The 27620-nt window shown below is 42.1% G+C and overlaps 2 protein-coding genes across 3 annotated transcripts in view; one reads left to right on the top strand and one right to left on the bottom strand.

The window, feature by feature from the left end:
• ITGB5 (integrin subunit beta 5) overlaps positions 1-27620 on the top strand; it is a 79316-nt gene that overhangs the window by 32697 nt on the left and 18999 nt on the right. For both annotated transcript variants that reach the window (XM_083737890.1, XM_083737889.1), the window contains exons 5-10: positions 4454-4622; positions 6779-6940; positions 9024-9119; positions 10196-10285; positions 13430-13564; positions 17224-17653. In XM_083737890.1, coding sequence (XP_083594016.1) covers positions 4454-4622; positions 6779-6940; positions 9024-9119; positions 10196-10285; positions 13430-13564; positions 17224-17653 — 1082 coding nt within the window. The remainder of the gene's footprint in view (positions 1-4453; positions 4623-6778; positions 6941-9023; positions 9120-10195; positions 10286-13429; positions 13565-17223; positions 17654-27620) is intronic.
• UMPS (uridine monophosphate synthetase) overlaps positions 2509-27620 on the bottom strand; it is a 54929-nt gene continuing 29817 nt past the window's right edge. Inside the window, exon 7 of the transcript XR_014565959.1 lies at positions 2509-3807. The gene's annotated coding sequence lies outside the window, so the exon portion shown is untranslated. The remainder of the gene's footprint in view (positions 3808-27620) is intronic.

Below are 27620 nucleotides of genomic sequence, written 5' to 3'. Positions count from 1 at the left end.
TCATTAAAAAGTAGACATCTCACATTTGAAAAAAACAGGTCTATTTTGAATTTTGTGTAGGATCATGATATCTGCAATACAGTGTTTTTATATTCCTTTTAAAAATATATATATTCTAAATTGTGCAGATATAAATACATTTGGGAAGTGGAAACTTTGGTCCTTGGGTTTTTGAAAATATTATTCTTTATATTCTTGGCCTATGCGTTTGTGTATGTAAAATTAGGGCAGTGGCCAGGATCCAAAGGCCCATTCAGTCTAGTGCTTTGCATAGGATTTTCTTGGCTGGATGTCCCCTCTGACTGCATGGCAGAAGACCAGGCCTGCATAGATGAGTGACTCACCAAGCTAAACTGGGTCCATCTACTATTTGTTGTGGCTTGACAACTTCCTGGTTTTTTTTACAGGTCCCAGAAAGGCAGCAAAACCAAGCATTGCGAGTCCCTTCTAGACTGGAGGGCTGCAGTTGTGTTAGTGGGTCCCAGATTGTGTGGGCCTGCAAAACACCTGCAAGCAACTCAAAGGGGAATGGGTGGTTTGCAAAAGTAGTTGATACATGGTGAGTGGTGTCTGCCAAAGAGTAAAAGTTAAACAAACCTGAAATCACCAAATGATCACAAGCCTTTGAGCTACGCAGCTGAAAGTAGTTCTTTGGATCCCATCTAGTATTACCTTCTAACTTGCAGGGATGTTTGGGGCAGTTAACAACTACTGCCTTATACTTTTTTTCCTGGAGCAATCATCAGGATTTCAAACAAGTGCCTAGTGGTGGCAAATTTATTTGGCATTAAGCCAGTGATTCCTGATAATTTAGCAACTCTCCTTTGGCTCTGTGGACAACACACTTTGGGAAATTTTTCTAACCCTAACCCTAATATTCAGGTATAGGCGTTCCTGCAGGCAAAATCATTTACAGTACTTAAAAGGAGAGCTTATACGAGAAAGAGAGAAGCTGGAGGCTCACTCAAGCCCCCTCCACACACACTACATTTACACACCTCTTTCCCATCACACCAACCGCACTCCTGGCACAGCCAGAATGCACATTTGTTTGCAGATTGTTTTCGAGCGGATGTGTTGCACCCAAAACAAATAAATTATTTTATGCATATGTATTTTTCACCAGTCTCAGCAGCCTTCTTGCATTTTGCTTTACCCCAGGGGGCAGCAAACTTTTTCAGCAGGGGGCCGGTCCACTGTCCCTCAGACCTTGTGGAGGGCCCAACAATATTTTGAAGAAAAAAAGAACGAATTCCTATGCCCCACAAATAACCCAGAAATGCATTTTAAATAAAAGGACACATTCTACTCATGTAAAAACACACTGATTCCCGGACCATCCGCGGGCTGGATTGAGAGGGCAATTGGGGCCCTGGGCCTTAGTTTGCCTACCCATGCTCTACCCCAAATTGAATTTGTACAGCAATTTATAGATTTTTGGCCAGCATCATTGAGGGGAAGGGGGTAACAGGGTTGCTAGTGGTGAGGAACGTGAGCTGAAGCATTGAAAAGACAACCAGCTATGCAAGCATTGTTCCTGAATCTAAATCCATGAAAGGTAGAACCTTCCTTCTTTTAAAGCAGGTGTCTTCTGTAGTGTCCATTGCACGCATGCATATTAGTTTTAAAATACAGCGCTCCCTGAAAGTTGCAGCCTAATCCTATGCATGGTAACTCTGAAGCAAGTCTTGCTGAGTTCAGTGGGGCTTACTCTCAAGTAAGTACCTGTAGGACTGCAGACTTAGGAGCAACCTAACTCCATGTTCCCCTTTTCAAAGCATTCCCACATCTGGAACCCCTGTTATCTTCTATCCAGTGTCAGTAACCTTGGGCATGAGGGAATCCACCAAACTGCTGAAATTAAACTGGCAGTCAATGAATGCTTGGCTCTGGACATGAGCCTTTTCGCTCTGACGGTTGCCTCGTGTCAGCCACTCGAGGCCTATTATGCACGACATCATGCTCACCTGCAATACAAAGCTCCAGGGATACTGGATACTACTGTTTCTTCTCTGGCTTACGTATCCCTGCAGTCTGTGTGCTCGTTCCATCTATGCAGTCATTGTTTGCCATTCACATCACCTTTGTAGGGAGGGAAGTGATGTGAATCAGGGCTGCTAATAGCCCCAAGTGTTCTAAATCGGGCAGGCAGCTTCCACAAGTAGAAGAAGCTCCTCACTTTAGCATTTGGCTCTCCAGTTCATGGAAGGCTGAGATTGGAGAAAGGGATGTGTTGGAGAGTGTGAGGCGTGTCAGTGGGCCACTGATTTGTGCAACTTGTCATTGCTTTTAGACTGTGAACACCTGAATTAGGCTGATAACCGTGTGAAAAAAGGAGAATGAAACCACAAAATTGTGGAAGAGAACTGTAAAGTGAACCACTATTTGTAGACAAAATCTCCTGCACTTTAATTAACAATATTTTTGGGTGTGTAATTGGGTGTGCACATCGTCCAAACTGTTCTGTGCTAGGAACACAGAACAAGAAAAGCACTTCAACCCCAAAGTGACAGCAGGGTTTTCAGCAAATTTACAAGGAAGGCAAAATACCAAACATACGTATGTCCTTCTCTAATGTAACTTATCATGGTTACAGAGCCTGTTTAATCACACCCACTCAAGGCCACATTTTCATAACTTACTAGAAAAGTCAGTATCTTTCGCCTGGTGGAGATACAATGCTGACTCTCTGTATACTCTTCTTTGGAATCAGGAGTTTCTCAAATCAGGAGACAGGCAGTTCTTCCTTCACCTCTCTCCCCCCCAACCCCCTCTGCTGCTGTTAATTACCAGTGTCCCTTTTTCTTGCTTCCCTAATTTATGGTTCAACATAAAGTGGTTTCCAACATTAAGTGGTTTTCAACTTAAGCATGATTTGATACCAGATCTGAAATCTGGTTGGCAGATGATTTGGCAGTGACCTGAAACTAGGGGTTACTTTCAGTGCAGATGTAACGTTAAAATTATGATTAAGACTGGTAAGAGAAGGGGAGAAGAGGGTATGTTTATTTGGTTGGAGGATGGTTTCTGCTTGCAAACCGCAGTCCCGTCTGCAGTATATGTTTAAAGCAGTATCATACCACTTTAAACATTCATGGCTTCCCCCAAAGAATTCTGGGCTGTAGTTTGCTAAGGGTGCTGTGACTTGTTAGGAGACACCTCTACACCCTTCACAGAGCTCTGTTTTCCAGACTGGCTTAGCCTCAGTTAATACACCCCCTAGTATGTAGCATATATGATTACTGAGAATGAAGAGAAAAGAACAAGCTTATTGAGGTTCTGTGTTATTTATGATGGCCAATTTGCCAAAGCCTCCACCCCAACTTAACACTGACATAAGATCTCTGCTAAGCTTCAAATCACAGAGTATTAGCTAAGTGAACTAGAAGCTGCTAAGCTTCTAGGGACTCCTGTTCATGCTTATAAGAGAAAGTAGCATGATTAAAATGAAATTATTCTTCTGAAACCATAGAACTAGTGAAAGCAAACCAAATAAGTCCTTTTCAAATGGGATAGTTGTTTTTCAGTTTCTGAAGTGGGGAGACTCGAGAGACTTGCTTCACTCTAGCACATACCATGCGGAGGAATGAGCTTGTCAGTTCGACCACATGAGAACATAAAGCAGTCATGTAAATACAAGACAGAGTGACAGAGACTGAAAACAGAGAATTTTCCAGCACTCCTTCCATCTGTTCCTCAGCTTTCAGCAGCAGCAGCAGCAGCAGCAGCAGCCGTTGTTCATCATGACCAGTTCAGGCCCCTCTTCTTCCCTGGTGGGCTTCTCACATTGCCGAGGTGATAGTGACACTATGACAAGGAGAGGGGAAATAATCATTTTTTAAAATCTGTAGGGCTCTTTTGCATACACATTATGAGCACCTGATATAGCCCCAATGGGCTATCCTATTCCTGTAAATTACATGCACTCAAATATTTATGTATCTATTACAATTCTTTATTTCCCATCTTTCGGAATATAAATATTTCCAAGGTTGCTTCCAATTAAATTTATGTATTTTAAAAATACAATAAACATTGTTTAACTACTTGAAAAGTCATCAGGATCCTCCCCACAGGGCAATTGATGGAATATTGCCCTCTTGGTAGGTTGGAAGGGGCAGTCCAACTGGAGCAGGCCTAAGGCTTGCCTGCTTCTTTCCTGGTTATTGCCAAAATATCAATCCTGAACACAGCCAGTACCAAGTTTACTCAGAAAGATGTCTCTATAGAGACTCTTGTCTGGGGCATATTCAGTTTCAAAATTAAGTTCCTCATTTCCAGTGTCACTGTATTGCACATTATTCAGAATCTGAGTAATCTTTCAAGCCAGAAAGTTGCTCTGAATTTGCATTCTTGATCAGCTTTAGTAGGTATGAAGTGTGACGCAAACGCTGGTGTTGCTATCTTACTGTGCAGACAAATGACTCACAATGATGTTTCATTTCTTTTCTAGTTACAAGTTATTTCCCAGTTGCGTCCCATCCTTTGGATTTCGCCACCTTTTGTCCCTCACGGATAAAGTTGACCGGTTTAATGAAGAGGTTCAGAAACAGAAGGTTTCCCGCAATAGGGATGCCCCAGAAGGTGGCTTTGACGCAATCTTGCAGGCTGCTGTATGTGAGGTGAGTAACTTCTGGCAGATTGTGAATGGTTGACAGTGGTACCTTGGTTTACATCCACAATTCGTTCCGGAGGTCCGGTTGTAAACCAAACAGGTTGTAACCCAAGGCGCACTTTTGCCAATGGGGCCTCCCCCCCAAAAATGGGTTGTAATCTTTAAAAAAAAAGGGACATGCACTTCTGGGTTTGACATGGTTGTAATCCAAAACGGTTGTAATCCAAAGCGGTTGCAAACCAAGGTACCACTGTATCTGCCATTCCTTGTAGCCTGTAGGGGTTGCAGGTATTGGAGATGGGAAGTTAATTGATTGTTTGTGGTGAGAACATACTTTAAAAAATGGCACTGATAAATGAATTCTCAGAATATCTTTGTGCGCCATGTGGAATTTGTACTTTTTAGGTTAGCTGGGGAAATTATACATCTCTATAGTGAGATTTGTGACTTGGGACTTGTGCATCTCACCACAGTGTGTATGTGCTAGTTTGCCCTTTCGAAGCACAAAAAGAAAGGGTCTGGCACATTTGTGTGTCCCTGTATCTGTCGGGTGGCACTATCCCTAGTATATGTCTCCATCTGAAGAAAAATTGCAGTGCCATTGTTACTTGTCCCTTTGGCTGGCCGTTCCATCAGTGGCATTCCTTGCCAGTAGATCCTAAATATGCCTCTTGTTTATGAACAATGACTGCATTTGACACTGGGATTTGGGTGCAGCATTTGTAGTAAAATACTTTTCATGTCCTTTTTTGCCTTTGTATATTAGCAAGGTATATGGCATGACTGCCTATTTTAAGAATCTGTTGATACTATTTTTGGATAGGTTGCATCTATCTGACAGAGCTTCAGTTTCTGCTGCTTGTTTTCCTTTTATATATATATATATATAAAACCCATAGATTCTGTGCGGATCAAAACACAGCCTGCTTCTTAAACATGCAGGCACAGTTGCCTCTCGCCTCTCGTCAGCTGCCTTGGCAAAAGTTCCACTCTTGGCAGAAAGACAATTTTAATTCAAACTGCTGTCAGCATAATAAAAGGATAATATGTTTGTCACTTCCCTGGAGGGGGGAGTTATTTCCTGTGTTCAGCAGGGAACACTAAAGACAGCATTGGGTTTTTTACACCTGCTGCTAATAATAATGTCTCATATGGCTTTTTAAATTTTATTTCTTCACACCTTTTTTCGCTGTTCTGAAAATTGAGCTGCTTTCCTAAGTTTTGGGAGCAAATGTAAAATGCATGCCACTTTTTATGATTCTAGAGTTGGGAACTGCAATAGAATTTCCACACACCCCCCCCCCCGAGGAACGATTGCATGATTAGTGAACTCTTACAGGACTTGAGGTCAGCAAATCTGATTTTCCAAGTTGACCAAGTCTTTGTTGACCTCAAAGGGGGCACAACTTCCCTAAACTAATATAGCCAAGGGAAAATGCAGTTAGTTGCTGCAGTGCATACATGGCATCTTATATTTTGCTTTGGCCTGCCCTTTGCAGCCTTTGATCTTTTGGATATTTCCTTCAAATAAGCAGGTCTCACAGGCTACTGGGGTATTGTACCTGTTTCACAGCTGATGTGGCATCTTGCTAGACCTGGAGGTCATGCTGTCAGCTACTGACTGCGACATGTATGTTGACCACTGAAATGTCATTGTGCATGAATGCCTAGAGCAACCATTTGCCCGTTTTAGGCAGGAGTCAGCTGTTTAAGAGGGTTTCCTATCAAAAGGATGATGCCTAATTCCACTGAGATGAATATTTGGAGGACTGGGTTTCCATATCTCCCTACCAGTGGCAGGAAGAGCATATTTTAATTGCTGCAGATAATGTCATGCACAGATTATGCTGTGCATTCCAAGTTACTCACCAGGGACTGAATTTGCACATTTTTACTTACAATTCTGCTTCATTTATTACAATACATGCATTAGAATTTCTGGCTACAGAATTTGAAGGTTATGGTTATAATTCTGCTCTGTTTTTATTGTTTTCCTGTGGCTTTGTTTCTGTTCACAGCTCTTTTACAAAATAGTTTTATCTGTGTTATTGATGATACCTAAGCAATGCCTATCCTGATGCAATGGCTTTGTGCAGAAAGAAACTGTCTGTTGGCATGAGCAAAGGCTGACGGGTTTCTTCTTTTGCCTTGACTTCAATGTAGAAGGAGATTGGATGGCGGAAGGAGGCTTCTCACTTGTTGGTGTTTACTACGGATGATGTCCCACACATAGCACTGGATGGGAAGCTGGGTGGATTGGTGCAGCCACATGATGGGCAGTGTCACCTGAATGAGGCCAATGAATACACCGCTTCCAATCAACTGGTGAGAATGCATAGCAATGAAATGGATGTGTAAAATGTCTAGTTATCATTCTAAGGGTCTCTTGAATGCCACAATGTTGTTTTGACTTCACATTTGGATGATTAGACAGTTTTAAAAACACATTCCCTGGTGTCTCCGGAGCCCTCATGAGGCAAAATAGTGTATATAAAAGCTGCTGCATGGAGTCCCTTGCTTCATTCCAACTTTTTCCTCAATGTTTTGTGAGGTAAACAGCTGCTCCTTATCAGTGTTCTGTATCACTGATCCTTGTTGCATTTCATTTCAGGATGGAACAACTTGTTACCCCCAAACCCTTAACTGCTGTTTAAAGACGGTGGCTATGTGAATGTCTCACAACTTACTGCGTCTCTGTGCAACTTGTTGTGTCTCCATTATGCTCTCAGCAGCAGTCATGTGTTTCAGCTTCTGTTTGCCCCTTACTAGCTAAGTGATGTCCTTCCATTTATTTGTATCGGTATATAAATAAAATATTGGTAATCAAAGGACAAGGTACACCTTGATTTGACACTTCGAATTCAGTAGAGATGTCTGCAGATAACTGTTTTCCTCCTTCGGCTTTTCTAGATGAAGAGCTGCTTTGTTCTCGCATAGCTGTTGGGTTGTTTTTCTGCAGGCCAGGCAAATTGCAAATCCTAATTATTATTGTGCCCATTAATGAGCATGTAATGTTATCCTCCCTCCATGTTGAATGTGTTCCTAACTTGCTGTCTTTAGACAATGGGCTTGAATCCTTCCACAGGACATTTCTTTGTTTTCCTGAGTAAACAAAGTCAGTAAATATACATATTCATTGGCCATTTCTGTAATTTGTGTACTAGCCTAGAAATCACATGAAAATCTATTCTGCCAGCATAGTATTGGAAGAATGTCAGTGTGGTTCACAATGGAAGGCCTGGATACAAATTCCTGCTCTGACAGAGACTTGGCCTTGGTTGGTCATCAGTTTCTCCATCTGTAAAATAGGAACATTACTGGCCGATCCACACAGGACGAGCTGGAAGTAGTGAAAAGTTTGGCATGTCTAATTTACATTGAAATGGATAGTACTAATGTGCATAGATAAATGCTTAAAGCTGCAATCCTAAACTCCCATGTGAATGAGCTTCATGGAATACATGTCTTGTTAATTTCTGTGGGATTCAGATGACACTAAAGATTAGGTATTCAGAATTGTCTGTACAAATTATTCAGCATCTTGCCTATAATTTTATATGTAACAAGAAGTGGAGGGTATAAACAGTATTCTTAATAGTGCATTCATACTAAGCTTTGCTCTGAACTGGAGGTGATTGATACATGGCCTAAACAGAGTGGATTGCTATTGTCAGAACTCTCTTCTTTGCTCCAAAAGTGTGATGTAAGAGAGGTTAACCTAGTTAAGTGATGAAGTGTCCACTATACCATATAGGCCTTCCTGGGTATTAAGCTCTACAGGGGAGGCCTTCTTGGTAGTGGCTCCCTGATTATGAAATTCACCACCCCACTGATTCTTTTGAGTTTTCAGTGCCAGCGGAAGGCACATTTCTTTATGTATGCAATTGTGTGGGTGGGTTGAGTTGTTACCTATCAAGTTTTAACTTACTTGCTCTGCTCTTGTTTTTGTTTTGTTTTACTGTAATAAAAGCACTTGAATTTTATTGCTGCCTATTTTGGGTAATTGCCCTGGCAATTCTCTGTAATTTATTTCTATAACAACAACCCTGTGAATTGGCCTAGTTTTCACGTGATCATAATGAGTGCACTTAACTGATGGCAAACCAGAAATACAGCTTTAGTTTGGATGGGCCACAGAGTTCCGTTCCTTGACACATGGATGCCGTAATATGAAATAGGTCTTAAAGTACATCCACAGTGTGGAAATCTCTTATTTGCAGATGTCTGTTTAGCTATAATTGTATACGCTTGGAGTCTTTTAAAGCACAGTTCTATGCATATCTACTCAGAAGGAAGCCCTGTTAACTTCAATGAAACTTACTCGCAGGCAAATAGGATTAAAGTTGCAAAGCAGTTATAATTCATTTTCTTTGTCTTCACTGGTCTCTCTTTCTTTATCTTTTTCTAGGATTATCCTTCTCTTGCTCTTCTTGCAGAGAAACTAGCTGAGAACAATATACACCTAATTTTTGCAGTGACGAAAAGTCACTATGTTCTTTATAAGGTAAGTGTTAGGCGCAAAGAGGAAGGAACTGATTTCCTGTTTGAAACCTGCTGGAAAGTGAAGGGGGAAGTCAGTAGAGTCACAGTGGGCCTTGAAAGTCACCCCACTCCAGGGGTGGATAATCTTTTATGAGGGTTGCATTGCCCCATTGTAGCTCCTCTAGGGGTTTCATGCCAAAGTGGATGTGGGCCACACTCTCATGCAGGCACACACAAACACATGCAGGAATATGGCATATTTTCACACATGCAGGCACACTGGGAGCTCTCAATTGCAGATTGGTCCACTGTTTTTGGAACTTCCTCATCCTTGCCCCAATCTTGAGAAGCTTGAAAGGACTCTTTCAGGTCTGATTAAGATTGCAAGGCGGCAGTTTTGCCACTGGAGTTCTGGGGTGAGAGGAGTGTTAAGACGTCTATTACTTCGGAGGAAGGAAGAGCTGCTTGGAATTAAAAAGCACTTGAGAATGTGCTTATGATCTGGCTTTAAGCCCTGGGAGCTTTGCCTCTGTGCAAATCAGGCTGCAATCCTAACTGTGTCTACTCGGAGGTATGTCCTGTTGGCATTCAGTAGGGCTTACTTCCAAATACGTGGGGTTAGGGTTGCAGCCCCAAGCAGCTCTGCAGTGCGCCCTCCTCCCAATTTCATTCTTCAGTTAATTTCAGAATGGCGCTTCAGTGAAAAGCAGCTAAGCTTCTTAAAGTGAATAGATCAACATTGGTGATCATGAAGGCACCAAAAATAGCTATGGGATTTAATCCTTATTTTGGGAACGTTGCCAACAGTAGTGTATTCAGCCCAGCCTGCCGTTACTTAAATCTTATTACTTAAAAGTGAATTATGTCTCTGCACTGTTCAGAGGCTCAAAGTATCTTGTGTCTCTTTCAACAAAATTTCCCATTCTCCTCCACCTAATTAATGTTAGTGAACAGAAGTCTCCAAGGACCAATGTTTTTCCCATTTAAAAAATCGTGGCTTTTTAATTATATTGATGAAACTTATGAGAGGATATAATTTCCTTTGTTTTTAAATAACTTGTTTCTCTTGTGTACTTCTCTCTCTCTCTCTCTAAAAAGAACCTTACTGCCCTCATTCCTGGAACGACAGTAGAGATTTTAAATCAAGACTCTACAAATATTATCCAGCTTATTGTCAAGGCCTACAATGTGAGTTTTTCACTTTTGGTGTTTAGATGTCATCAATTTCGTCTGTATGTTTTAATTATTTAGAATACTTACATCCCTGTCTGTGGCCCCAAGAGGCTCTCAAAGTGGTTTACAAAGGAGTCTCAAAATAAAAGATGCATTCAAGTGTGGTATTGGGGAGCAGACATAACATTGTGCCACTCTGCAAGCATATCATGAAAGGAGGTGTGTGCAATGATGCCACCTAGCTGGTAAGAAAATTGAACTTGTGTCCTGCACTGTAAATCTATGGATTTCCTTAAATTTACTACTACAGTCCATTTCTCTTCAGATTGTCAGTCTAGTTGTTTCTTCTTGCTTCACACATCCTCCATCATCATTGTTGACCAGCCATCCCCTGCCCTGGTAACTGTGACATTTGAATTTCTCTATTGAACCACAGAAGAGCCAATCTAGTGCAGTGGTTAGAGTGTTGGACTAGGACCTAGGAGACTGGAGTTCAAATCCTCACTAGCCCAGGTTTGCCATATGTCAGGAAAATTCCTGACATGTCCTGGTTTTCGGGTGTAAAAATGGCGTTGGGGGAATTTTGCCGAATCGGTCAAATGTCATGGGAAGCCTGGATGCATGGCAATATGATGAAAAAAGCTCCAAAAGCTTAAAATCACTTTGAGGTAGGATAGAAATGCAGTAAAAAAATAATGAACAGATATTTGTCTGCTTACACAAATTACCCACTTCGAATTATTTCTCTTGCTCTTTGGTGGAGATTGTGAGGTCAGATCTTCTCATACTGTATGTAGGTGATTTTGTACATAGGTGCTGTATAAGAACATAAAATTATTTTGCTTTGATGGATTGAAGCCAGAATAGGAGCTCTAACGGTTTCATCTCTTGGCTTGAATTCCTGTTATCCGATTTCTCATTGTTAATCCTGTTTCTTGACTGTTTTCTCTATAATGTTTCAATGCAGAGAAGTGCTGTTCCAGAGTGTTTATTACTTCCTTTTGATTACTTCCCTTTCCCTCATGAGTGCCAGAAAAGCACTTTTAGTCTCATCCCATGGAGCAGTGCTTAGAGGTTAAGCTCGGCTGCATGGATGCCTATTAGAAGTCAAAGCTGCATTATGCAACGTCCATGTTGTCCCCCGATTGGCTCTTTGGGACCATAAAAGAGGCTGCTGGGAGAAAGGAAATTGGCCACTCATGAGCATGCAGCTACTTGTTAATATTTTTGTGGCTCCCTTTTTCCTGTATTTGACTTATAGATAGATCCTGCCCTGATAGGAAAGGTAGATTTATGCTGAATAATAAAGGCAGCAGCACATTCAACCTAGTAATACCGGTTCTGACTGGCAGCATCTTTTTGTTTTAAAGATCACAGCAGGAAAAGGAGATGGCATGTATGAGGGATGCCCATTTCCTCCGTTTGTTTTGATTGTGTGGGAGGCTGATGAGGATAGTTGGCATGTGGGCAGCAGATGATTTGTTGCTGTGTATGCCACAAGAATTTTGGAATTATTTAGAGTTTAAGAATTTCTTGTTGGAAGCCGCCCAGAGTGGCTGAGGAAACCTAGCCAGATGGGTGTGGTGTAAGTAATTATTAGTAGTAGTAGTAGTGATGATGATAATAATAATAATAACTAATTAGACTCCAGTTTCGTTGGTATTTTAATGTATTAAGACAGCCATAGCCAACCTGGTGCCCTGTAGAAGCTGTTGGACTACAACTCTCATTGTCCTTGCCCATTGGTCTTGCTGGCAAGGGCTGATGAGAGCTGGGAGTCCAATTATATCCTGAGAGCAGCATGCTGGGTCTATTGAAAAACAAGCCATGTTAACATTGGATAATTCAACAGAGATGCATTTTTTAAAACACACACACCACCAACTTTCTGCTACTCTGCTTTTGATTTGGAAACACTTGATATCCTGTTTATCTCATTGTAAAAGACACCAGACTATGACAGTGAATCTTTATAGCTATTTAGAATGCTTATAAACAAAGACCCTGAAGGGAGGAGTGGGGGACCATAAAAGGTTTGAACTTATTTTTACAGCAATGGTAATGAGCGAAGGACAAACAATCAGTCACCATTATAGTTACGTGTGCCCAACTCATTGTTTCCTTCCTTGGAAAGCCAGTACAGTACTGCCCACTTGCTAACACTGGAATACTGATGAAGGGGAACTAGGCAGTGAGTGAAGCATCACAGAGAAGGAGTGCAGGCAAAAGGGCAAGTGGTGGAGAAGCAACTCTGGGCTTGGCAGTAGGACAATTATATTCCGTGAAGTTTCTTGGTTGGAGAGGGGATGTAGGGGATTTAGTCAGTACAAACATCACTGCAGGTGAAGAGGTTTGGAAGAATCCTTAGAACAGATTTAGGAAGTGCAGTGATTGTTATAATATCCCAAGCCACCAGACCCCTCAACAACTTTGAGATGTACATTACACAAAATTGGAATAATACTAAAAGAGCCATTTTTTCCTCTTCATAATGTTTATTTATTAATTTTTTACACACACACACACACACACACCTCTCTTCATCCTCAAATACACAAGCAGTAAAATCTCAGGGCCTTTAAATTCAAATACAAGATGATTCTTGGAGCGCTCTATGGAATGAACCTCCATTCCTCTCAGTCTCAGCTGGAATGAAAGAAAATGCCAGCAAATTACTCTGTTGGTGGTATCTTACTTCATATGCTATTCATAAAATAAATCACTCAACTTCACCTCTCTCCGTGCTGAAGAAACTGTGGAAAGCAAGGCCCTTCCTTTCATATGTGGTGGTTATGCCCAATTATTTCCACAAAATTGGGATTGGTCTTCCAGGAAAGAGGCAAGCTTATTTCTCAGCCAATAATTCTGGATTTTTTAGTAGCACTTATGTTTATCTATGATTCACAACCTAAACATGTTTCTTAAAGCTAGAAACTGGAACCTTCCCTGGCATCAAGAACTATGGAATGTGGCACTGATGAAGAAGGGAGGTGTTCCTTATCGCTACTATGGATGCAACCTTAGATCACTGTGCTGTTTCATATAATTTGATGTGCCCATTAGTGCATAGTTTGTTCCTACAAATGTCTTAAGAAGTGAAATGATGTATGTGCTTTTAAAATTTTTTAACTGATGGGACTGTTTCTTTTCCTTTTCTAGAGTATCCGATCTAAAGTAGAGCTAACTGTCTGGGATAACCCTGAGGACCTCAACCTGGCTTTCACCGCCACGTGTCAGGATGGCTTGTCATACCCTGGAGTCAGGAAGTGTGCAGATCTTCAGATAGGAGACACGGTGAGTTTGTTTATCCAGTGGACAGGATAGGAAATAATCATGGTAGAATTGCATATGGGCCATCAGGCTCCCATGAAAGTGATAATTGAGGCAGTTCAATAATAGGAGTTCCCTCCTCTCAGAGGTGCCTGTGACCTCTGCACCATGAATTTCTAAAAACCCAGCTTCTTCAAACGGCCTCCTTGTAAAAAAATTCCCTCCACCTAGGGAGCTACGTTGCAAAATATAGCTGTTGTTAGTTGTTATATTGTTCTGCTATTTAAGTAGCCTTTGATAACTTAATGTTGCTGCCCTTGTCAGTTTTAGATGGCTGTAAGATTGTTCATTGTTATGTTTTTGATATTCTGAGCTGCGCTGGGTGGGCTGTGCCCTCAACAGTGGCACATAAATTCAGTTTTTATTAGTTTAGAGATAGGAGTTTAAGAGGATTGCTTCCAAATCTGATATTGAAAAAGAGAGGCCAAATTCTGCCAGTGAATTCTGTTTGAGGGCTGCTTTGAAACTGGAAGGCCACAACGCGTTGGGCTTGAGGGAAGCAGCTTTCCATTCCATACGTTATGTAATCTATTTTGAAAATGGTAAAAGCATTTTAATTTGTTATTCTCATTTTGAACTTCTTCATCAGCTGGCTTACTACTTTCCCTTGCTTTGCTCACACGGTAGCAGGACATTCCTGTGCATGTCAGAAGTAAGCCCCACTGAGTTCAAGGATCCTTATCCCCCATTTACCTTGGGGCAACTTTGCAATCTTAGATCAGTGAGCACTAATCTGTACTTGGCTAGTCGTGAGTTTATATTGTCGGGGCATGCTCACAACCCCTTGCATTTGTGCTTGGAAAGAGCTGGGGAAGCAGATTCCTTCTATTGACAGACAGAAGTCAGAAAAGCAGCATTTGCAAACAATCACCTTCTTTGCTTCCCGTGCTCGTTCCTCAGCTGTTACTATAATCACCTTCCCACGTGGCCCCAGCCTGTGGATTTTATGCACAGTAGAATGTTGATGCAAGCTGTGGTTTTGCGTACATCCAGCGCAGTGTGTCAAATATTCAGTGTGAACTGGGGCCTATGTGCATTAACACTTAAGTGAGAAGGACCAAGGAATAATTATCTTCAGATGATCAGAACACAGGAAGTCACCAAATTTGTTTAATTTGGAAATGTATAATTGGCTTTTTAAATTGTATTATGATTCGGTATGATTTGACATTGTAATAATGTGGCCCATATTGGAGGGTTATTGATGGGGGAAAAAAGAAAAAATGTTTTATAAAACCCAAAAAGCACTTCTTTGAGAAGGCTTTGAATGGTACCCCTCCTCCCCGCTGCCCTGCAAAGAGAAAGTGCAGATGGGTGACATGAACAAGGCCTATTTGCATAGGCATTTTCAATATGTGCCATCGTTATCCAACAGAAATGAATATATCAAACCACACATTGGGAGAAGGCACTATAGATCAGGCTTCCTCAACCTCGGCCCTCCAGATGTTTTTGGCCTACAACTCCCATGATCCCTAGCTAGCAGGACCAGTGGTCAGGGATGATGGGAATTGTAGTCTCAAAACATCTGGAGGGCCAAGGTTGAGGAAGCCTGCTGTAGATGCTTCATGCTTGTTCCCCTGAAGAAGACAGAATCTGGGTATTGTGAGTTCTGATCTGCTCTGATCACAGGATTGGGAAACTTCTATGGTCCGTGTAATCCCTGGGCTCCTCCCAGCAAACCTTTTAAGCTGTGACTCTTTGATCTGTTTTCCTTAGTGAAGGAGGAGAGATACTCCTTCCTTCATACCCCTGCAAGTCTCTAGATCAGGCTTTCCTGTGCTTTTTCTGAATTGAGGACAGCGCTGTTGGGGTTACTAACAGTGAAACTTGCTGCAGTGTCCCATCTGCACATTGCCATCTGGCGCAGAAGAGCAGAGCAGGCTGGGATTTCAATAAAACGGAGAATTCTCAGTGACCCTTTGAAAGAGCCAAGAGATTGCCCCCTCCCCACTGTGTGTTTCAAACCAAGCCTGTTTCGAAGTACATCAGAAATCGGCTGATAGATAAACCTGGAACAAAGCTAACATGCTGCATTGACAAATGTAAATACTTTTAAGTTTCATAAATCAGTTCCTTTGCTCCATTTGTGCCGCTGTGTTTTACAGGGGTGGGCTGTCCCTTGTTTTATTAGCAACAGTTCTGCATTCTCCAAGCAGCCTGCAAATTCATGTTCATTTAAAAGAAAAAAAGCAAGGGAGAAAAGGGGGGAATAAAAGAGACAACACTTATTTGCAGTCTAAGCCATTGGCCATCACTCCTCAAAGAGAAAAATATCTAGTGCTGATTTTAGTTTGTATCATTGCAGAATCTACCAGTTTGACAGGTTTTTTATGCCGTGTGTTTTTAAAAACATGGCACGGGGGGTTGTGTATCATAATATTGTGGGCATTTGGTAGCTTGTGGATGCAATCATTTAAAAACAACAAAACCATTTTGTTCATTTTCATTAATAAAGGATTCACAGTTGCAATTCAAAGTGCAACTGTATGCATGCTTATACAGAATAAGTCCCATTGAGTTGAGTGAGCTTTTCTTCCAAGTAGGTGTGTATAGGTTAGCAGCTATAATAATGCAACAAAAATTAACGGGAGGAGGGGAGGAATTAAGGCAAGCCCTAACAATGTTTTCAACCTGAAAACAGGAAATTATTGTTCAGACCCACTTCTCCCTTAGCCTGCAGAGATAATTGCATTTATTTATTAAGCATTTATAACACATTCTTCAAAAAACGTTCCCAGAGTAGCATACACAAACAGAATAGAGCAGGCATAGGCAAACTCGGCCCTCCAAATATTTTGGGACTACAATTCTCATTATCCCTGACCACTGGTCCTGTTAGCTAGGGATGGTGGGATTTGTAGTCCCAAAACATCTGGAGGGCCGAGTTTGCCTATGCCTTGAATAGAGCAAAGGCAGTAGAATAAGATCAAATGTAACAGGGAGGATGGAAGATTTGCAGATCTGTGCTCTAATGCTAGAGGAGGGAGCTTTCCTTCAAAGCAAAATAAGAACAACTTAACAAAAATATTTTCATTGTTTGAAATGGTATGAGGGTTTGCTGCAATGGAAGGGATATCTTTGCCCTTGCTTTTTCGTTTTGAAGGTTGTTCCTAGGAGCTCTAACCTGGGCTGTAAACAGGGCTTCACATTCAACTACACTTCTAATGTTTATTCTGTGTGGAGCAGGACAATGCAGCAGCCCCGTCTGCCCTTCTGCAGACGGAACCTGATCAGACTGGTGGTTGAATCCTACTTCAGTGGGGGTGGGGGTGGCAGGAGGCTAGCTGAGGATGCCCAGGGGAATGGTAGGGTGTCTAAGGAGAAGGCCCATCAGTCAGTAGTAGAGCTTTGCATACAGAAGGTCCCAGGTTCAGTCTCTGTCTGAGAGAGACCCCGTTTGAAGTCGCTGCCCGTCAAGTGTAGATGATACTGAGCTAGATGGACCAATAGCCTGACTTGATATATGTTCCTTGGTTCACTTCTTTCCCCTTCCCCCAGCATTTGCTGTTTGAGGGAGCCGCCTCAACCTGTCCAACGGTAGAGCTGGTTCTGCCAAAACACTTGAGTTTTTTAAGGCTTCTGATAACTTTCCATTCCTACCTTTCACTGTTCCCGCATAGGTTTCCTTTGAGATATCAGTAGAAGCTCGGAGTTGCCCCGCTGAGAACACCTCGCATACGTTCACTATCAGGCCGGATTGGTTTCGGGACACTCTGGAGGTGACCGTCACCTACAACTGCATGTGCGGATGTACCAAACAGATAGAGCACAGCAGCAGCAAGTGCAGTGGAAACGGCACCTACGTGTGTGGGTTATGTGACTGTGATCCGGGCCACGTGGGAGCCAAGTGTGAATGTGAGGAAGGCGAGAGTGGGAACATGTACCAGAACATGTGCCGCGAAGCTGAAGGGAAGCGGGTCTGCAACGGCCGAGGGGAATGCTCTTGCAACCACTGTGTCTGCTTCGAGAGCGAATTTGGGAAGATCTACGGGCTGTTCTGCGAGTGCGATGACTTCTCCTGCCCAAGATATAAAGGTGTAATCTGTTCAGGTAAGTGCGAGGAGATCTAATAATGCATTTTCCTGTTCAACTCAGATCTTGTAAGAGCTCTCAGGTGTGAAGGGTGAGCCGTGCAGTTTCCTCTCCCCGAGATCTTCTGTTAATTGTTTACTTAAGCCAAAGGTGACCCTCCAGAAATGATCAAACTCCACAACTCCCATCCCCTCTGACCATTGGCCTTGCTGGATAGGACTGTTGGGAAAGGGGAGTCCAGCAACATCTGAAGGGTCACAGGTTCCCACCCCACCCCAATTGTGCAAAAACATTTCAAAAGACATTCACTTACAAGCCAATGCACCAAGACCTCTTCTCAGCACAGGAAAATGTGGTTTCATATGCTAGACCTACGTTGTCACCAGAAGAAAGCATGTTCCAAAAGCCATATTCGCCATGTGAAACTAGTGCGGCCAAATCACTTCCTGATTTGGAGCCCAAAATCATACATTCCTGGTAACATTAAGTTATGCATGTTGCGCTCTGAGGTCTCTGCTGACAGCTAATGAAGTGAAATGGATGAGGAAACCCACAAAACGCCACAAGTGTTGTGTTATTAAATGGTTATCTGGGAGAAGGGAAGATGGTGCTGCATTTGACTGTGATCATGCATTGGTAATAATGTGCAGATCAAGCCACTAGAACAGAGATGGCTAAGTGGCTCTTCAGATGTTGATGGGCTAGGACTTCCATCAGCCCCAGTCAGCATAGCTAATGGTCAGGGGTTGTATTCCAGCAACATCTGTGGAAAACCACAGGTTCCCCAATCCATGCTGTAGAGTTTAAGCTTTTTAATCCTTTTGGCAACACTTGCAAAATGTTTACATACATGCAGACAACTTTATGTACACCATCCCAGAAATAAGGGATGGGCAAGCGAGATACATACTCCTTTATTTTGCAATATTTATATACCTCTTGAACGGTGGTGAAATGGCTCTGTGGTAACTGCCTGACTTTGCAGTTCAGCCTTGATCACTGTAAGTGTGAACTCGTACAACACTGCAGCGTCTTGCAAAATGAAGCATACTTTCCATGGCCTGTGTAGCAAGAGCCACCTTTAAGTAGTCATCTGAGCCTGAGTCATACTGGGCACTCACGAATCTGCAGATGTTAGGTCTGCAGTATTTCTTCTTTTCAAGGATTAAATAACTGCAAGCTACAGTGGTGGCAATAAAGGAAATGAAAAAGAAAATGGCTTAGATTAACCTTAAGAGGAACCGTGTTACCTGTCTTCTTGCAATTTGGCTTCCTTTTCTCCCTAGTCCAGATGTCAATTTGACATCTGGAAACATTGGTTCTAGTGCCACATTTACTGCTAAGCTAGAACCCTATAGCTTTGCATAGAAATAATGTAATTATGCTGTTTAGTGTGTGTGAAGTTTTCTAGCAGAAGTATGAAGCACCGTTGCTATTGTTAGAATGGTGTTTTGGAACTTTGAATGTAATATCATTACTGAGGACTAGAGTCCTGCTAAATGCAGGCTTATCCTCTTTGCTTTCTTACTAAAATATAAAAAATTTGGAAAACTCATCCTTTTATATAGTGCATTTTGAATGCTTAAAGCACTTCATGTACTTTCGCTTTGTAATTCTTTTAACAACCTTATAAGAAGATGAGTTTGGATTTGATATCCCGCTTTATTACTACCCTAAGGAGTCTCAAAGCAGCTAACATTCTCCTTCCCCCCACCCCCAACAAACACTCTGTGAGGTGAGTGAGGCTGGGAGACTTCAGAGAAGTGTGACTGGCCCAAGGTCACCCAGCAGCTGCATGTAGAGGACCGGGGAAGCGATTTTTATTGTATTTTCAATCATAATAAAAACTGACTTGAAACTATGGCAGCTAGTTGTTTTCCACCCTAAAGAATATCCAAAGTAGCTTAAGGAAATGCTGATACATAAGAATTTTTTCACAGTGCTGCCCAAAGTCCCTAGACCTGTAAGTCCCTCCAAAGGTTGTCTCCTTTGGTCATTGTTCAATTTACTTCAGAACATTTTCAGGTGCCCTTAATAGGAATCTAATTTGGCACTTCATTTTACTTTTGTTTAGTAAACAGGACTCAAGACTCTGAAACTACCAAGCGTGCCTAATATTGTCTTTACAGTTCACACCTGTTCCTTGTTACTAAATAAACTTGAGGAAACGGGGGAAATGTAGAAAAATAATGGGCCAGGAAAATTTCCACTCCACATCACTACTGAAAAGCCATTAGTGATAGGGGCCAGGTGAGCCTCTCTAGGGAGATGAGCAATTCTGGGAAGGTTCTCTCTTCAGGTAGGCATAATAAAGGTTCCTCTTTTTTTGGAGGAGATTTTTGGGACTATTCTGTCCTGGGTTTTGCCTACTGCAAAGGGTAGTCTGATCATCCCTTGCCATTGGCTATGCCTATTGGGGCTCTTGGGAGTTGTAGTTCACCTCTGGAGGGCCAAAGGTTCCCCACACCTGATTTAGAGCCATCCTTTTGGGCACTGCTCTCCTTTCTTTACGCTGCTCCTTGAATTGGATGTGAATAGCAGAAGCAGCTGATCGAAACCACCTCCACCGTTTTAGCTACTCGAGTGCCAAATTGAACTCTGGCAGTCATTAAACTCTGTGGCAGACAAACCCAGAAGGACAAGAACACCCTGAGGAGAATCCAGAAACTTTGCAAAAGCAATCAGCAGCAGCGAGGCAGCTTAAAAATTATGTGCAGATCAGAGAATCTGGAAATAAGATATATCTGCAAAGTTCTGCAAGCTGGTGGGCCCATCTCAGGATGGATAGTGCTTTTGATTGTGAATTTACAGGGCTCATATAATATTCTCTTTACTATGGCGAAGGAAGGTGAAAGCATGTTTTATAGTTAGCATATGATGACTTGGATGCCTGGAAGCTTTCCCAGGAGTGATTCAGTATGTTTAATTGCAGTGCAAGTCAAAAGGAGACAGTGTGGTTTGTGGATGAAAGTAGCCCATACATTGGGGAATGAATCTTAAGCCACATGGAGTGTTGAATCATGTCAATGCTATATTTCATGCAAGTAAAATAAGGTAATTCATGCACTTTATGAGGAAATGGTTATGATAATAGGGGCAACAACAAAAGGGTATGATTTGGAATCAGTTGAGGACGATCCAAAATAATTTAAAGGAATGTAACCACAAAGGAGAACAGCAAACTCCCCCTGCTATCAGAGTTCAGCCATATCTTATAATTTAGAAAATTCTGCAAAAATTACACACAGTAGTAGAGCAGGGGGAGGAATGTTTGAATGGGGGGAAAGCCCCAAATGTTACAAAATCTTTTCTCTCTCCAGAGGGGTAGCCATGTTATTTTTGTGTGGTTTAGTTTGCTCATTACAATTGAAACATTCTCAACTAGAGTTCCTGCCTCTTGCAACTTTTGTGATGCAGTCTCTTGGCACTAGTTGTCTGCTTTAGAGATCAGGATCCAAACAGTTAGCAACACATTCTTTATGCTTGATGTGTTGCTGATGCATTTGAATCCTTGTAGATTTTGAGGTCTCTGGAGGAGGGGTGCAGTTCAGACAAGCTGTTCTCCTTCACTGCCGAACTCTTGATTCTTTCCGGGTCAAATGCCTTTTAGATTCTTCGTAAGGATTGCTCCCTTTTGCTCAGAAACAGGTTGGAAACTGGAAGTGATACTGAAGTTTCATCTTGGTTGCACTTGTACAATAGACCTTTGGAGGATTGTGTGGTATGTCATGCAATAAGGCTGCAATCCCATGCACTCTTATTTAGTAGCAGGCCACATTCAATACAGTGGAGCTAACCTCTGAGTAAATGTGTGTAGTCTAGAACTGCAAGAGTGATAATGGTTTAATAGTAAGAATCATAACTGAGAAGGCTTTTGCACTTGCCTCTTTGAATTGTTAGAACTATATCCCCATGTGCTCCCATTTCAGTTTCTATATTAGTATTTTCCCCTTTTATCAGCATTTTATAAGCTTCGCCCATAAGAAATATGCATTAAGGTAGGAGGGTGCTGTATTTTGTTTGACCTATAAATTTATTGTTTAGTAGAACTTATAATTTATCATTGTGGCATGAATTTCAGAACCTTATAACTAAGAGGTTATCCACCTTCATTAATAAGCATTCCGTTTCTAATGCAGATTCAACACAATTTTCTGCAATGTATAATTCACTTAAATAATATGTACTGAGTTAATATTCTGATTCGATGAGAGAGGGAAGCTTTTGACAGGACAAATTCGGCCTTTCAGGGTAGGAACCTTTCCCTACCCTAAGACTCATTTTGGTTCTGTATTCCAAATTCCTATTAGTCAATTGTAGCTAGTTATTATGCTTTATAGCCTTGAGTTTTTCTCTTTCCAAAAGATGCTTAGGAGCTCTGTTTTAATATCTGTTAAATGTTCCAAATACATTGTAAGAGGACAGATGGGGAAATATATCCAGCTAGATTTCTGTTTCTCTCTCTCTCTCATTCTCATAAGCTTCCCAAAGAAGCAAATTCTTAGTTCCAGCAGATACAAAGAAGGCCAACTTGTACCGACTGACCAGGCTTTTAACAAGTCTTTCTCTTTCCCTCAGCATCTCTCTCTTTATGGCTACTGCATTTTGATACGTATAACCGTGTGTGTGTTTTCTGACTCATGACTAGGGATGGGGAGAAACTTGCGTTGTTTCACATTTTCATACGAATTAATGCTTTCCGAAACAATATGCAAACTGAGATGCAGCTATCCTTCAAAATTCATGTTCCTTTGAATTTTCTTAATGTACTTCTCCAACCAAAGATTGTGTACAAAAATGTGGCTTTTTGGGGGGGGGGAGGTGCGCATAAAAAACAGCACACAATAGGGAAGATGGCTTTCAAAACTGAATATAGCAGGAGAAACACATGCTGAAATACTGATGCATTTTCATTGAGACTTTTGAAAACCTGGTGTGGAAATATGTACTGGACTGAGCAGTGAGACTGGAAAAACGAGAGACTGAAATGGACAGATTTATTCCTCCCTACCCGTGACACTTCTGGTTAGTGGCATAGATTTATGGATTCCCCAGGCATGTTTTAAAAGAAAGTGAGCCAACATTGGGGTCTGCTGGCCTCCTTTTACTTGAATTCCATTCCAAGTGCCTCTTAACAAGGATTAGGTGTGGCATGCTTCTAGCCATTATTGCCACATGGGTTAACATGCAGAAATGTGGGGTCAAGATTTAGGTCCCTCCGATGTAATAAGGACTGACATGAACAGCAGGAAGTGGAGTCCTGTTGTTTGTTGCTAGTTGTAGCGGGGCGGCTTCCACTATGTGGATTAGATTTTGAAGATATTCTTTGTGCTTGGGAGTTCCAATAGTTTAGCAGTCTTTCTTTTTCTTCTGATGCTTTATGCACGTGTCTTGGGGGACATCAGCCTTATTCCCTCTAGGGGTTTATGGAGTCTGTTTGACACCACCCCCATCCTGCACGCATCTCTTCTTCAGCTCCCCTCTCCCATCCTCCCATTGCTTTTGCCTAATGCCCTTTGTAAAAAGTCAGGAGTTGATATTCCTGCTGGGATCTGTCTGTTGCCCATCCCTGTAATAATGGAACAGAATGCCACTAACAGCTCAGGGGGAGGGCAGGGGAACTTCCCCTTGCTTGCATAAAAATTAAAAAACAGTAGTGGCCAAAAAATTAACCACTTAACCACATATTGCCCAAGTGATGTGAAGCCAGAGCAGATGTGAGCAAGACTGATGGATACTGGATTTTTCCAGAATTAACACAATGACTTATCGCCCCTTTCACATGATATGCAAGAACAGGTTATACACCTACTTAAGGGTACAAGGAGAGTTTCATACCTTCTGGAACCCCTTCTTTTTACCTAATAGATAATTTGCAGGCCTGGGGTTTAGTTTGGAGAGAGATGATACCAGTATATGGTATATAAACATCAGTTGTTTATGATTTATACATGCAAATGTGTGCTACTTTCAGTAGAGCACACCTTTGGCTGTGCACTCCTCTGAAAGCAACAGAGTCCAGAGATGATGAGAATCCACATATGCTGTCTGTCTACAGTGTGTTGGTTTCGGAAGGATGCACCTCCAAATACAGTTTCCATTGAAAGCAATGCAGTCCAGAGTTTTTGCTTGGATGATTGGTACAGTACTGGGAAACACATTTGTATGTGTGCATCCCTGATCAGTAGTCCTGATTCTAAGGCAAGGCGACGGTGGAGCAGTTTTGGACTTTGAGAATATGGTTCTAAGGCACATCCTGCATTTTGAAGTCATTTTGAAAGTTGTAAGTGAAGCTTAAAGGATCAGCTGTCTGCTTGCATACTTTCTAATAACTCTGTGGACCTGACAGGGAAGAATACATAGGTGGTATCCCTGGATCTTGGGCTGCAGCTTCTGCCTAGCAGGCACACCTGTTGCTTGTCAGCTCTCTACTGAGCTAGCAGGCATAATCAGAAATCATAGGATCATAAGAGTTGGAAGGAACCCTGATGATATGCAAGAATATGCAGTTGTCCCTTATGAACCAGTTCTTAACATGTGGGTCACAACTCATCCATCTGGATTGAAATATACTTGCCCTTTCTGTGCCCCCTGCTCTTCCACTGCTGGTTAACGAATGACTCTGGATATATTTTCTCCTCTCCTGTGTAGTTGGGACTCAGTAGCTGGGAAGAGTCTTCACATTCTACAGTGGTACCTCTGGTTACGTACTTAATTCGTTCCGGAGATCCATTCTTAACCTGAAACTGTTCTTAACCTGAAGCACCACTTTAGCTAATGGGGCCTCCTGCTGCTGCCACCACACCGCCGCCGCACGATTTCTGTTCTCATTCTGAAGCAAAGTTCTTAACCCGAGGTACTATTTCTGGGTTAGTGGAGTCTGTAAGCTGAAGCGTATGTTACCCGAGGTACCACTGTACTTGAACAGGATGCACTATATATTGTTGTTGATAAAAAGGCAGTTCTTAGATCCCATCTGGCACTGCCATGTGGAATGAAATCATGCAACTGTCACATGCTTTTTTAAAATGGCTACCGGCTGAGTAATCACTGTCGAAGTTGAAACCTCTCTCCTCAATTAATACATCATCTTAAAACATGTGCATGTGCTGAGTAAGTGCTACTGTATTTCTGAATGTGCTTATCTAGCATGTTTTTGTTCCTTTTTTCAGATCTGCTAAGCTACCCTTTCCCCCTGTATTAACCTCTGATTTCTGAAACCTTTACTTGAAATTTGTGGTTTAAAATAACTTTGTGCTGGATGTGCATGTTCAAATGCTCATTTAGTCCTGTTTAGTAAAGAAATAGATGCAAGCAGTAGCAGCAGAGCTGTTTCCCCCAATATGGGAATGTGGTATTGCACTGCTGGCATTAGATTGAAGATAGCATGAACATAGTGGGAAGGATTAAATCTTTGTTTTTTTAATTGATGAGAAAAGCACTAAAGCGCCATCCTGGTAGCACAGGAATCGCTATTCCATTCATGTCCAAAGCCTATAAAAAGTGAAAGCAACTGTTCAGCATCTGAATGAATTTGGCACCAGCACTAAAAAGACATGAGCTGTGTATATACAAAGCCCCTCCAAGTAGTGAATTCCTGTTGCATGCACCAACTCTTTTTAACTCTGAAAACCCAAAAGACCATTTTGGCAGCTGAACTGATAATCCAACTATTATTTTCAGTATACTGCAAAGTATTGTTTGGATACATCTAGGATGGTTGGAGCAGCAAAGGAGACTTCCTTGAGTATAGAAATCCTTGTGACCCATATACTTTCCTTTCCAGGGGAAGAGGGGGGAAAAAATCAAACTTCCTAGTCAGCAAAGTTGTGAAAGAAATTCACAATTTGCACAAAGATGATGGGTGTAAAATAAATAGATCTCTGTTTCTGCTTATAATGACCCCTTGTTTGCTCATCCCTTTTGGATTATTGAAATCCAGTCATCTCAGTAAGGCATGCTGCTTAGCATATTAGTTGACTCTTTCTTCCGGCTTGTCAAAAAGCAGGGAGATTTCAGCAGAATCCTTAACTTTTTCTCCTTGCCTCCCACTTACTCCCTTCCCCAGACATTCTCGCCTCCAGTCCTGGCCCAGGTTATAACAGCTATACATTTATCATGTAAGCTGCTCTTATCTGTAAATTTATGGATTCGATGAACCTGCTGCATTTATGCTGGGCATTCAAGTTAGGGGGAAAAGGCAGAATGTGTGGGAAATGAAGAGGCACAGAGGCTTAACCTGTTACACAGAGACATCAGAAGTTGCCTAATACCAAATCAAAACATTGGCCCATTTAGCTTGGTCCTGCCTGCGCTTAATTGGGAGCAGCTCTTTAGGGTCTCAAAAGAGTTTTTTCTAGTCCTGCCTAGTTAATGGAGATCCGGGGATTGAAACTGGGACCTTCTGCATGCAAGGAAGGTGCTCTGCCACTAAGCTACACTCCTTCCCCAACTGTTGATTTCCTTTTGTGCTCTTAAGCACATATAGCACCTTCGGATGGCGGTGCTGAGGCAAAGGGTGGTGTGGCCCACTGCTGTGCAACATTCTGAGGCTGCAGATTCCTCTGAGGCCTGTGATGCATTCACACCCTCTCTCTTTTCCCTTCTCCCCACCACCTCCACCCCTGGTGCTTTTCCCCCACCAAGACAATTTCCCCTGCTAATCCCAACAATTGATAGCTTACATGCGTCTGGTAGGATGTTTCCCCATGTAGTGCAGAATGCACTGTGTTGGGAAAAGGCAAATGAGCTGCTTCCATGGCAGTTTACGCTGTAGAGAGCAGCCTCCCGTGATATTTGTTCTGTAATTTATTTATATTTTTTGGCGGGGTGGGAGAAGAGGAATGACAGGGGCAACGTGACTGAATATCCCATTTGGCTTGGCCCATAATAGGGCAGGGCTTGCTCTCCCTAGGTTTAAAACAACAAATGTATGAGATTGGTATTTTGAGGTGGTTTAACAGCTTTCTCTTGGTAGGGTCAAGGGGTCCCACGCTGCTCCAGCCACTCCCTATGCCTTGGACCCTTGGGTCTTTGACAGGCCCCTGTGTGTTTTTGCATTGGATGGTTCCACCTTCCACAGCTGACAGCTCTGCTACTGCTTGTTCATGTGGTTACTTGTCCAAGGATATGAGAGAGGTCTTCCACATGGGCGTCTGCAATATTTTTTTCTGGTATGGGCAAGGGGGACCCAAAAATTGAAAAGGGGGAGCAGTCTGGTTTCTCACACAGAAAGGAGAATAGTGTTTGTACATTTTTGCCTGACTCTTCAAATGCTAGGCACATATCCTTTTTAAAAAAATGAATGCTGGGAATAAACAGATTATGGTTTACTTGGGGTGTGTGAGAGATGTGCAGACAAGAATCTATGATATTCCTTGTTCTCCCAGTGAGCATCCAGTCCTGTAAATTTTGGTTCTTCAGGAAGCGGCAATAACACACACTTAAAGAGTTTCTAAAGGCATCCACTGCTTTTCCCACTTTTGTTTCTTTTTTTAGGGGCCTGAGTGGGTGGTTAGGGCAACGAGTGCAGTGGCGCTTTAAAGACTCATTGATTTAAAGTGGCATGAGCTTGAAGTGGAACTGCAAGCTTATATTCACATGGGTTGACATACATGCCCTGTTAAGTCAAGTTAACATGTTGAAGGCTGAGGTGGAATGTAAAAACACACCTCTGCATAGTTTTGTGTTTTCCTGTTTAAGACATAAGCGGCTTATGGTTAGTGTATAACACTTTGTTGTGAAGTTGTCTTAATGAAAGCTTCCATGGCCTTCATGAAAATTCAGTACTTTTAGTCATCTGACCAAAAAGGAAAAAATGGTCAGAACACTCACAGGTTATTTGAAGCTTTTTGCCTGCAGAAAAGGAGGGACTGAATAATTTTGCTAAGGAAAGCCTTCATCCTTAACATGTGCAAAGGTCACAAAACTCGAGAGTCTAGAAGGGGAAGGGTTGGACGCCTGCTTTTTGCCAACTGCTAAATTA

Source organism: Podarcis gaigeae (genome assembly GCF_964106915.1).
Source record: "Podarcis gaigeae genome assembly, chromosome: 1".
Taxonomy (NCBI): Eukaryota; Metazoa; Chordata; class Lepidosauria; order Squamata; family Lacertidae; genus Podarcis; species Podarcis gaigeae.
Note: the sequence above shows the minus strand (reverse complement) of the source record. Positions and strands in the feature narration are given on the sequence as shown.